Source organism: Pseudoliparis swirei, chromosome 2, assembly GCF_029220125.1.
Source record: "Pseudoliparis swirei isolate HS2019 ecotype Mariana Trench chromosome 2, NWPU_hadal_v1, whole genome shotgun sequence".
In the NCBI taxonomy this organism is placed as follows: Eukaryota; Metazoa; Chordata; class Actinopteri; order Perciformes; family Liparidae; genus Pseudoliparis; species Pseudoliparis swirei.
Genome location: NC_079389.1, coordinates 20199305 through 20212574, shown reverse-complemented (window position 1 = coordinate 20212574; position 13270 = coordinate 20199305). Strand labels below are relative to the sequence as shown.

General features: G+C 43.9%; 1 protein-coding gene across 4 annotated transcripts in view; it reads left to right on the top strand.

Moving 5' to 3' along the window:
• Positions 1-10622, top strand: part of adarb1b (adenosine deaminase RNA specific B1b) — a 119388-nt gene extending 108766 nt beyond the window's left edge. For all 4 annotated transcript variants that reach the window (XM_056430541.1, XM_056430519.1, XM_056430528.1 and 1 more), the window contains 3 exons: positions 3290-3471; positions 6420-6598; positions 7538-10622. In XM_056430541.1, coding sequence (XP_056286516.1) covers positions 3290-3471; positions 6420-6598; positions 7538-7714 — 538 coding nt within the window. In that variant the 3' untranslated portion in view covers positions 7715-10622. The remainder of the gene's footprint in view (positions 1-3289; positions 3472-6419; positions 6599-7537) is intronic.
• Positions 10623-13270: the final 2648 nt, after the last annotated feature.

Below are 13270 nucleotides of genomic sequence, written 5' to 3'. Positions count from 1 at the left end.
CCCTCTTGGTTCTGGGTCCATGTTGGTAATGTCACACTCTCTCTAACAGTCTGCCTGAAATGAAAGGGAGAGTAAGAAGAGCTCACCTTGTTTTTGTGAATCTTCGAGTGTTCCGTAAAGGAAGATGGATAATCAAATCCAACAAAAAGACCGATAGCAACAATGCCTTCATCCTACTAACTTCTAGTATTGCTTGTATAGCTAAAACCTCTTGTAGCTTATTTGGTAACACTATGATGTCCTGTGTATATAATGCATTATTAACATATTTATCATGAGTTATAATCAGTTTATAGCACTGATAAATTATAACACATATTCATGATTCAAAGTTTACTTTATTGTAAATTTACCAATGTTGAAAATACGATACTTGACCTCTTGATAAACATCTTTATAATGCGTTATGATGATTGTAGTATGTACAAGAGACAAACGTTATACTTCATAAATGCTGGTCACTTTCTCTTCTTTTTTTTATCGCAGTACATTATAATTCCCATTGTTGCATATATCTGTATTGCATTGCAATCAATGGAATAATGCAATATAATTGTATCATAAATATTCATATCTATATACAGGGAATATAAATGTCTTCATTCTTTGTTTTAATCTTAAAAAAAAAAAAAAATGTAAAAAATTAAATGTCATGCATTCTGGATTCATTACAAATCAACTGAAATATTTATAGCCTTTTTATCTTTTATTATAGCTGATTATAACTTCCTATTATAAAATAAAAAAATTTATGATTTTCAGACCAAGTAAAAAAAAGATTTACAACAAAAAATTGTTATGCAAGGCTAACTTGTTCAGGTCAGGTGTTCTGAAGAATTAGACAATTCAAGGAGTTAATTGAACAATTCAAGTGATTTGTTAAATACCTTTTCATTAATTTTTAGATATTTGAATATTTATTTTTTTTTATATTAAATTTTATATCAGCAATATTAAAGAATAGCAATATTAAATTTTTAAGTTCTTTTGTTTAGAATCCAGATGATTTTTGTTTTTTTTATTTGTTTACAGAAAATAAGAACTTCAATACAACTTTCATTTTTTCTGAGACAGTCCTGTATATATTAAAATCAGTAACTTCTTTTAAATCACTTCTTAAAACCCATTTGTATAGAACAACTTTTAAGTGATCTTGTCTTTTTATGCAGAACTTTGGTTCCCCTAATTTAGTTTGTCTGTTTTTGATTTATTTTTAATTTATTTTTAATTTATTTGTTTTTCAATTAATTGTTTATTTTTTATTTAAATTTTAAAATATATATTTTTAATGTAATATTAGTTTCTTGCTATTCCACTTGTTTTGCTTTGACTCTCTGTGGAGCACTTTGATAAATATTCATATCTATATATATATTAAAATCAGTAACTTCTTTTAAATCACTTCTTAAAACCCATTTGTATAGAACAACTTTTAAGTGATCTTGTCTTTTTATGCAGAACTTTGGTTCCCCTAATTTAGTTTGTCTGTTTTTGATTTATTTTTAATTTATTTGGTTTTCAATTAATTGTTTATTTTTAATTTAAATTTTAATATATATTTTTTAATGTAATATTGGTTTCTTGCCATTCCACTTGTTTTGCTTTGACTCTCTGTGGAGCACTTTGTAAACATTGTTTTTAAAGGTGCTACATAAATAAAGTTATTATTATTATTTTTATTTAAAAGACAAAACACAACATTAGTGAAATGATGTTCTACTTAACTTTACTGAGCTAACGCTGAGTCAAAGTGTTTGTCATGCAAGTTGCTTAAATGCATCTGATGGTTTCTGATCATCAGATATTCATGCGACACGAGAAGATTGTAAAGCATTATCATTTATGTGTCTACGATGCATCGTGTGGCCACTTATTCTTCTGTGCCGTTGAGTTCTATTGTGAAAATAGTCCAAACGCATCGTTGAGCCACACTGGGTGACGCGTTTCTTTATGACCATGAATATAATAATAATAATAGTTTCACACCACAGTCGATACCACATACACCATCTGGTTGCCGTGAATTCATACTAATTCATCAAATGTGCTGAATATTCCCGATCAAATGCACATTGACTCCTCTTTGAGGAATGTGTTCTGAAGCCTCGACACCCGGCGGTTTGCTTTAAAAAACAAAAATGCTATTGTTCGTGGGACGTGTTTTTAGAGATTGATGTTTTAGTAATGAATGAATGGGCTCGGGGCCTTTTTAAGTCTTCAATGTAACTTCTGCTCCTTCCTTTTTTTTGTTGCCTCCCTCCCTCCCTCTCTCTCCCTGCCCCCGTGAGGTGGGGCGTGCGATGCTTCACAGAGCATGTCAATGGGAAAATGACTGGGGAGAGCGATGGCTAATGACACGGCATCGAAGTACACAGAAGTTTGTAGGAAAGGAAATTGGATACCCCAGAGTGTACACGTGTGTGTGTGTGTGTGTGGCAGATTGCATTGGGTGGTTATGTACTAATATATTTTTGCTTGTGCAGCTGTATGCGTCTCTGTGTGTGTGTGTGTGTGTGTGTGTCCGCTTATGCACATTCCACATTATCATACAGTATTTCTTTGTGCTTTCAGTCTCTGAACTTCACCGCCGGGTCTCTGGAAACTTTTTTAAGCTGATTCTAATTATTTCTACATGTCGTGCATTGAAAGTCGTTTGCGAAGCATATTTTAGTTCCCATGAAATCAAAGTATTCCACTGGTTGTGGATTGCGGTGGCAACAACAGAAAGTTACTTTCTGAGTATTCATAAAGCGTGGCTTCCCCCCCAGGGCTGAGCCCAAGTCCACCCAGGGTAGGACATTTAAATAAATTGGGGGCGCTTTTTGATACTTGTGAAATAACATTTAACTTTTGTTCAAAAAGAGTAAATATACTTATTTAGGCTTACAGTATATGAACAAGTGTCATCAAATGGCAATAATAAGACCATTAGGCAGTCGTCTACAGATTCAAAGTGTTTACTTAGATTTTTTAAAAGTCAGACAGTCATATTACAGTTTATTCTTATTTCTTTTTCGTTATTGTTATTCAATTTTGTATACAACTATTAACAATTACAACTTATTTCTTTGTTTTTTTATCATTAAAAAGGAGATTTACTACCTAGTACAGGCAATACGACAAAACAAAGAATACAAATACAACGCTATTAGATTATCAAAATTCTGGGGGCATTTTTTGCCTCTCCTCATGATATCGGGGGCAAAATGATATTCCTTAGGGGCAGTTTTGCCCTTTGCCCTTGTGTATTTCCAACACTGAGTCTCAATATTGTGCGCTGTGTCTGCAGGTGGAACGTGGTGGGCATCCAGGGCTCTTTGATGAGCTACTTCACGGAGCCGATCTACTTCTCCAGCATCATCCTCGGCAGCCTTTACCACGGCGACCACCTCTCCAGGGCCATGTACCAGCGCATCGCGGAGATCGAGGACTTGCCCCAGCAGTTCGCTCTCAACAGGCCTCTCCTCAGCGGTGAGTGGAGTGGAGGGGAAGGGCGGTGATGACAATGAGATTCACGCCGAAGGATGTCATTTTGACGCGACGAGACCTCGGGCTGAGGCGACGGCGCGATGGTGTTCACACCGTCGTTTCTCCTTTGGTTATCTTGGCCAATCAAAGTGCAGCTGACTGGATATCAGAGTGTACCACGTAGTGGTGAGCAGGAAACGCATCCATCCACCTCGCCGCTTTGTCCACCGCAGGGAGACAGGTATTGGGTCCCCCCCCCCCTCCTGTTTGACATTTACCTAGTTCCTGTGGAATTTAAATAGCTTTAACATTTTGTCTGCATTTTTCAGCAGTGGCCTTTTGCGAACGCCGTGTAGCGACCAGGAACCATTCAATTTTTTCAATTCAGTTTATTTGTAAAGCCCAATTTCACAAATTAGAAATTAGTCTCAGAGTGCTTTACAATCTGTACACATAGACATCCCTGACCTTTGACCTCACATCGGATCAGGAAAAACTCCCAAACAACCCTTCAGGGGGAAAGAGGGAAGAACCCTTCAGGAGAGAACAGAGGAGGATCCCTCTCCAGGATGGACAGAACAATAGATGTCATGTGACCAGAAGGAATCATGACACACAAATTAAAACACAGTAACAACACAATGAATACCACAGAGTGGATGAATAGTTGGTAGTCGGCATATTCCACGATCCAGACCTCCTGATCCATCAGGCAGATGGAGGTAGAGAGGAGGAGTGGGCGGAGTCTCAACAGTGGGCGGAGTCTCAGCAGTGGGCGGAGTCTCAACAGGGCAGTGGCGTCGTTGGTAGCAGGAATTCCACGATCCGTGCGCTTTGTTTTCCATTTTTAAGATTTGGAATTCAGTCTTTACCTTTTTGGTTGAGGATTTTTATTTATTTTTTATAGCATGTCACATTTTCCTGTTAAATGTTAGGATTGCCAAAACCTTTTAGTTCTTCATTCTTATTTCGCCCTCTGTCATTTTGTCGTCTTTCTTTCCTCGAATTGAATTCATCCCCGTTTCTGTGCCCCTCTTTTTCCTCACCCCGTCATTTTGTGAAATATATAACAGAACTACATACAGAACTAGACACTTGCTACAGACTTTCACAAAAGACGAGTGTTAAAGGTGGCAGAAATATCATAACAAGCTTTCTTAGTCTTTCTTTTTCTTTTTTTCAACAACGTTTTTTTTTTTACGGTTAGCCAACGACAACCGTCTCCGGCTAGCTAGCTAACATTAGCGTCGTGAGTGGTTTAATAATTGACTTAGTGTTTCCAGCTGACTCGTTGAATCTCGGAGACATGGTCCACGCACACATGTGATGTCTACAGACACACGCCATCATAGAAGAGGTGGAGAAACGGACTTTGTTCCAGGTGTAGCGGCTCCGGCCTTTAACGGGGCCTTTTAGCGTAAGCGGCAACCCGCTAGCTAACGCTGTGCTGTCGGCAGCGAGCCGGATCCACGAATGTGACCACATGAACACGCTGTTGAACTGCTTTCATACTCTTGGGGTTTATGAAAGGCTAAAAGCCCAACACTCCAAAGCCTTCAAATGCAGGCTGACCTGACCGCCAACGAGTCATTTAACAATTGTTCCAAGTGACGCAGATCATCATCATTTACTATAATTTCTATTAATAATAAACAAAACAAAATCCATTACAGTAATGGTACAAAATGCACGTCAATAAATCCTCTTGAACACTCTAAATTAAACGGGTGAAGTGACGCTGGCTCATTGGTTTTAGATCTTAGGGCAGAGGTCGGCGACCTTTCCCATCTAAAGAGGGGAAAGGTCGCCGACCTCAGCTTGTAAAGTTATATATATATAAACAAAATATTTTGAAAATATATATATGTATATATATCGTCATAGTAAAACACTCTAGTTGGTTGTATATATGAAATTATAGAACCAGAGTAAAGACAATTCTTGCTATTGTACCTCTTATAACAATATCTAACTCTTATGAGGAGGAGAAACATGATTCACTGTCGCGTGTCGGCCTCCATTGAGGTAATGAATCAGATAACTATGCAGGCGTCGCCCCGTGTGTGGCTCATGGGATCGAGTCCTCGTCCTGTCACCACAAGGTAGCGGGTTCGATTCCCGCCCTCCCCTCTTTCAGTCAAAGTGTATTTTACGAAGTATTTTTGGTCAACGCCGCAACCGGCGGGCTTAAGAGACGCCGGCGGCTCCGGAGCCGTGGGTTGCCGACCCTCGTCCTCGGGGATGACGAGGCTGAGGGGCATCTCATCGCATGGCCTGGATGGAGCTCTGTGTGGCTCCCCAACCCCCCCATCCTCCTCCTCCTCCTCCTCCTCTTCCTCCTCCTCCCCGGTTGCTCTCGAAGTGTCGGGTAACGGAGATAAAGGGGGATGGGGATATTAACCTTTTCCGCTTTAGAGAGTTTTTAGCGGTGACGGGCTGTGGCGTAAGAGCGCTGAGGATTTCATCCCCTTTAAATCATCTTCTGCCACAAGTGCTGTCAAATGGAACCAATGAGCTTAACACACACACACACACACACACACACACGGAGCAGAACACCGGGATTTATGGCGTCCATATATCTCCCATTTGGGCTTGGGTTACAGAGGAGTGCTGTGCCTGGGAGAACGCCGCCTCTGACCCCGCGGTCCCCCCGGGCGGACGGTGGTTCTTCTCAACTCAGCACACAAATAAATAAAAAAGCAAAGGGAGGAAAATAAGTTGGTGTGGGGGCGGCTTTCATTTGAGGGAATGGCTCGACGCCACATCCATTGTTCAACGCGGGCGGCGAGCGGGAGGCGACGTTCCCACTGACACTGCGGAGGACGGAGGAGGACGATAATGATCTCATCTCCGTGGTTTCATCCACGGTTCGAAAGCTCGAAGACATTTCCTTCCCAGACGCAATATTTGGGTAAAAGAGCTTCTCGGCCGCTCGTCTTCCTCTCCAGGTATAAGCAACGCCGAGGCCCGGCAGCCGGGCAAGGCCCCCAACTTCAGCGTGAACTGGACGGTGGGGGACCAGTCCCTGGAGGTGATCAACGCCACCACGGGCAAGGACGACATGGGCCGCGCTTCACGCCTCTGCAAGCACGCCCTCTACAGCCGCTGGCTGCGCCTCCACGCCAAGGTACAATCGCTCGGATGGCAATCTAATCGTTTTTAAAAAGTGCCACTGTGCGAGATCACTGAGACTGCAGAGGTCAGACGGGACGGTAAATTCAGTTCAGTTTATTTGTAAAGCCCAATTTCACAAATTAGACATTAGTCTCAGAGTGCTTTACAATCTGTACACATACACATCCCTGACCTTTGACCTCACATCGGATCAGGAACAACTCCCAAACAACCCTTCAGGGGAAAGAGGTAAGAACCCTTCAGGAGAGAACAGAGGAGGATCCCTCTCCAGGATGGACAGAACAATAGATGTCATGTGACCAGAAGGACAGATTTAGAGTTAAAACACATTCAACTAGAACGGGCACTCGGTAGAGCGCATGCCTTCGCATATCACAAGATTGGGCATTGAATTATGAACATTTTGGCATTAGTTGCATGCCAATTGGATAAAAATTGACCGCGCTATGGTAAAAAGAAGATTTTTACCTTTTTCATGACCTTGACCATGACCTTTGACCCGATTGATCCCAAAATCTAATCAAATGGTCCCCGGATAATAACCAAACATCCCAGCGAATTTCATGCGATTCGGTTTAATACTTTTTGTGTTATGCGAATAACACGCATACAAATAAATAAATAAATACACGGCGATCAAAACATAACCTTCTGCATTTTGAATGCGAAGTTAATAAATATGACAGTTTATGAATAGTTGGTAGGCGGCATGTTCCACGACGGAGACCTCCACGATCCACGATCTAAAACGTCGACGATGGTCGTTGCGAGCGCACGTTAACGTCCGGAGACGCCGACTTCTAAAGTTAGAGCGAGAAGATTATTATTCATCTTTTTATGAAATGCAGATCGGGAAAGAGAGACGAGAGAAAAATCGAAAAAAACCAACTCCTCCCCAAGCTGAACTTCTGGCTCCTCTGTCCCTCTCCAGCTGTCCTCCATCTTGTGGATCAAGGTGCTGAAGCCCAGCTCCTACCATGACGCCAAGCAGGTGGCCACGGAGTACCACGCCGCCAAGCTGGCGCTCATCAAGGCCTTCCACAAGGCCGGCCTGGGGGCCTGGGTCAAGAAGCCCAGCGAGCAAGACCAGTTCACCATCTGCTCCTGAGGGAGTCACAGGATTCCCCAAAGCACACACACACACACACACACACACACACACTCTCCTCCCCTCCATGGCCTGAAAGCAAGAGCGCCCCCTATTCAGAACCAGCCCGCCGACACGGGGGACGGAGGCCGCCGTGTCGGCGCCGTGGCAACGAGCGCCCGCAGCTCGTCGCTCTCATTCCTCGGAGGCTCTCGGCCTCTTCCCCCCCCCCCCCCATCGTTTTGATTGGTGTCCTTTTTTTTCCTCCCGTTGTTTTGGTTTTATTGTTGTTTTTTCATCCGTTTTTTTTATTTCTTTTGTTTAAAAAAAATGGAATCCATGCTTTTCGTGGCGTCGAGGTGGAATTTGAAAATTAATGCAGTTTTTATCTATTTTATGGATCGCGTGTAGCCATTTAAAGGTGAAATGTAGCCTAGAAACGCAGGAACAAAATATGGACTTGGTGGGGGGGTAATTTTTTATTTTTTTAAGAATGACTTTGAAGAAGTTATTTAAAAGACGCGTTCGTGTTCAGGATGTAAATCTAGTGGTGAAACGGAACAGAATGTAAAGTGTTTCCGCTGCGTGATCTCCAGACGCTGCATTAAAGACGAAACCGTTCCCAACGTGGCGTGGCCCTGTTTGATTCCCTGGTCGTCATGACGCAGGCCAGCTGGTCACAGCAGTGACGCCACTTTTGATCCCGTTCCTTTTTTTTCTTTTTTCATGTCCTGTACGTTGTTTTTTTACGTCACTCTCATTTCATACTTGAACAGTGAAGGTGGGAAAGGGGGTCGTGAGGGGGGGGCGGGGTCACCGCCACCCCCCTCCCTCCGACTCCTCCCCCCTCGCCTGGGTCTCTGGATGAGCTTTGGGAGGTGCTGCACGTTGTATTTTATTAAATCTCTCCTTGATCCAAGCCCCGGCTTTGCATGGGAACTGAACTTGGAGGCCTACGAGCAGAAAAAAAAGAAGAAGAAGAAAACGAAAAGCGCGCGCGGTGGCGAGCCCCGTGCGCCCGTCGGTGAATGATTTCTGAATGATTGCCAGCATCTTCCTCCACAGGCAGCTTTGAATCTTTGTCTCTCTATTTTCTAAATGTATCGGGATTGTTTGTTTGAAAGGTGGGAGGTGATTGTTTGTTTGTTTGTTTGTTTGTTTGTTTGTCTTAAGATTGGGCATTTAAGGATGTGGGACTTTACTGCAGTGAACCTAATGTCAGGCAGACCTCTAAGATCTGGTAACCGTCTCCGCTGAAACCTCCGCCTGCGGGTCACGAGCAAAATGTGTCGCGGTGTGTGTGATGTCACTTCCTGTCTTCTACATATACAGCAACACCTCTGTGATCTCACCTTTATGCCGTGTGTGTGTGTGTGTGTGTGTGTGTGTGTGTGTGTGTGTGTGTGTGTGTGTGTGTGTGTGTGTGTGTGTGTGTGTGTGTGTGTGTGTGTGTGTGTGTGTGTGTGTGTGTGTGTGTGTGTGTGTGTGTGTGTGTGTGTGTGTGTGTGTGTGTGTGTGTGCTCAGACGTCTCTAAGCATACTCTGTGGATCCTCCACCAAAGATGATGTCCATGTGTGTTTCCGCCCCACTATTCTTGCTTTTTTTTCTTCTCTTTTTTAAAAAACAACCCTTTACTGTTTGGGTTTTTGTATATTCATGAATAATGTACTTTTGATTGCTGTGGGGGGGGGGAGGGGGGGAAACCACTTTATTCCATCAACATGGGGAGGGGGGGGTTCTCCCCCAGTGCATCTGTAGCCGTCAGTGTGTCACCGCCTCTCTGTAAATAAGGAAGGAAAACAACACTCCATCCCGCCCTAGAACCCCGTCGGGACTCTTCCCCTGAAGATGTTGATGTTCCCGTACGTAGTCGTGGTTCTCCGTGGCTCGCCGGGCACCACGATGCACGGCATTGACACTGCCGCGGTGCAAACGGGCTTCATCCCCCATTGTAGCCGCCAATGTTTGAGAAAAAAAACAGAAGAAAAAACGAGAGAAAAAAGATGAAAGAGAAAGAAGAAAAACCAGAAAAATAAATATGCACTGTCAGGTGCCTCAGCTAAAAGTGGCATCCACAAGCTGGCACGTGTGATGTCATACATGTACTGTGTTTGTTTGTTTTACTTCTATTTGATTGTTTTATGAGTCGTATTAGAAAAGCAGGAAAGGGGAACCCACCAGAGCGGATTTGAAGAGAGAAACTCACGGGGAAACGGTGAGATCCGGAGCCCCGCCCCCTGAGGAAATAGACCGAGACCAAAGTCACAAGAAGTACTCCTTTAAAAAAAAAAAAAAACGTCACGAAAAGGAGTCTGCCCCCCCCCCCCCTGTCTTTGTTCTATCCTCTCTGCAAAGAGTTTTATTTTTATTTTTGTACAAGCCCCTTAACGACTGCCTGCTTCTAAAGTTGTTGTTTTTTGTTTTGTTTGTTTGACTGCACTAAAGATGTCAACTGATGATGTCATGATAAACACCGTCCCCGTTTATGGATCGGATGGCGACTATCACAGCAAGAACTGAACTGCTTCCGCTTTCCCCTTTTGTGAATCCTCGATGATGGTTAGTGCCCCCTCTTCCTCTTCCTCCTCCTCCTCCTCCTCCTGCAGCTGTGCCTGTAGTGGAACTCTTTTATTTAATTACTATGTTCCAGAGTGGTCGGTGCTCGTCCACTCGGAGGGGGAAGTGTGTGGGGGGGGTGGTCCCACGTTCTCCCTCCAGTGTTCCGACGTGTGGAAAAACCTCCACCGACAGAACTCCACGACCCTGCATGTACGACCAACACCGAAGCTGCACCCAGCATGAAGACAAACTTTTAAAGGACTCGAGTAGACAACAACAACAACAACATTTTTTTTAAAAGGCTAAACATAGATCTATAAAATGAACCCCCAAAAAAAAAAAGAATAAAAGAGTTCCTAGTTTACTTTTGCACATGGTTGGGCTTCTTTCTTGTCTCGTTCCCAGTGCGGCTGTCTGTGTGTTTGTTTAACGACCCTGACAAGAAGGATTTAGAGACGACAACAACAACAACACGCTGTCCACGCTGAATGCTTCACGCGAGACGCGATGGATGTCAGTTGTGTTGACTGTTTTGTGTGTACACGAAGGAAGAAGACTGAACATGAATTGCTTCATCAGCTCGATGCTTCGGGCCGGTTTTACCCAAAGACTCGATCCAAAAGTCTGATCATATCTATTGATTATGTCGACTGAGGGAAGCTCGTCTAGCGCTGCAGGGACGACGTGTTGTTATAGGCCAGGTCAAATCGCCTGTGTGCCTAAAACTCCGTTTCATGAACAACCCTGCATGTGACGACCCTCACCTTCATAAGAGCCGGCTGAGAGGAAATCTGCACTTTTTAAAAATATGACCACACATTGCACTTTAATGCATGCTGAACACATCTGGGAAAAGGTGAACTAATAAATGAAGGGCGTCCAGTCAGCAGATAATCTGTCTGCGTATTCAGAGACATCTTCATACGTCATCGCCGCCATCCGGATGCAGTCCACACGTCCCCGTTTATAACGATAGCTGCGATGCACATATCGTATTAATGTATGTAATACATATAATTTGACTTGTCTGTTGCACTCGAACATATTTCGATGAGCAACTAAATATTTCTAGTATTTTTTCTTTTGTTTTACTGGAAGGCTCGCGCAGGTTTTGATGTCATTCATCACCAGCTGGACATTAGAGTTAAACACAGAAACTTCAGACTGTGGATTTGAACTGCACGCGCACGCGCACACACACAAATGCGTAAATGCACGCAGAGAGTGAGCACGCACACACGCGCGATCAGGCACACGATAACACACGCACGCGCGTAAATGCCCGCGGCATGCGAGAGCGCGCGCGGCGCAGCTCGTGTGAGAAATGACAAATGCTCATCTCTGGCCCGGGAGAGAACGGGAGCCTCGTTCTTTCAAGGCCCCACATTTTCCATTTCAATGTTCTGCTCAACAGAGTTGATATATGTGGCGGAGACCCCCCCCACCCCCCCGGCCTCGGCTCCATGCCTCCTAGTCACCGGCGGGGCGGAGTGTCTCTGTGACCTTGTGTCTCCCCGAGCGTGCACGTGTTGGACCCTGACGCCCCCACCGAGTCCACCTGGAGGCAGAGCTGCGTGAAGAAGCTCATCGGTGATCCTGATGGAGACGGAAGACACGTGATCATAGAAGAGGAAGCTGGCCTGGAAGTAACGTATGATGCCTTATAAGCATATACTTCACATAGGTTCCAAATAATACCTAGGATGTGTTATATATAACATGTTATATATAACATATATAACACGTGTTATATATAACCTATCACATAGGTTCTATAGAACACAGAGGTTCCATACTCTCTCTGTCATAAACTCCCCCCAAATGTGTTTTAATATCCGACGGGGCATTTATTTGAGTTCTTGTGAGAATTTCGCCCCGACATGCTCCGCGGCGCTCCCCCCCCTCTCCACTTCCTCCTCCGCGCAGTGCACCTCCTTCTCCTCTGACTCGCAGCACCAGACACACAGGTCATGACATGTTTGTCCCCTGACGTTGTTTTGTGATAAATCAACCACAACATTAGCGCTGCTGAAAACATGACGTCACAACTGGTCCGACGTTTCCTAAAAAAATAAACAAACAAAAACTCACGAAACGCGTGATTTCAAATCCTTGTCCAGCTGTTTATTGACATTAGTTATGTTTAGATAATAGAGAGAGGGAGAGAGAGGAGAGAGAAAAGAGAGAGAGAGGGAGAGAGATAGATAAGAGAGAGAAGAGAGAGAAAATAGAGAGAAGATAGAGAAAAGAGAGAGAAATGAGAGAGAGAGAGAGTTCTTATTCCGTTCTATTTAACGGGCTAGTCCAGACATGGGCAAACTACGGCCCGCGGGCCACATCCGGCCCGTTAGGCTTTTTAATCCGGCCCGCCGAACTTGTCCAAATCGCAACTTTGTTTACTTCCGGTGTGCGTTGGCGCGGAAAGTACTCGTCACACAAAACCCTTCACCATGATTTGTCAATCAGTTTGTCTGTCAACATTTTTCGAAAAAAACAACCAATCAGTAAATCACAAGGGACCCGCCCACCACACAGGTGAGACTCATTTAGAAACAGCCGCAGTGATTTTGGCAGCAGCGCGGAGCCTGGAGGAGGAGCTGCGGAGCCACGAGGAGGAACACGCAGCCAGAAGAGAGCCACTTGGACCGGGTAAGAGTCTTTACTACATGTTACGTGTCACGGTGTCCGTCCCGGTGTCCGTAACTTGTGCGCGGTGTTGACTAGTCTTGTATTTTACAGAGAGGATTCACCAGCGCCTGCAGCGCAGCCTGCAGCTCCACCTGCCCGGCCAGCAGAGAGGACTCGTAACACGATGACATGATGTTATTATAGTGAAGCCATATTGTAAATAGTCTGTCAATAGTTGTGTTCTGTTTTCTATTTCACAACATGTATATAATGTGGATTTATTTTTATTTTTATGTACAATACATATTTCTTTTTAAAAAAAATGTAATGGTCATTTTTTATTTGCACACACCCCATGAAACTATCTGCAATATGAAGTCATTTCTCAG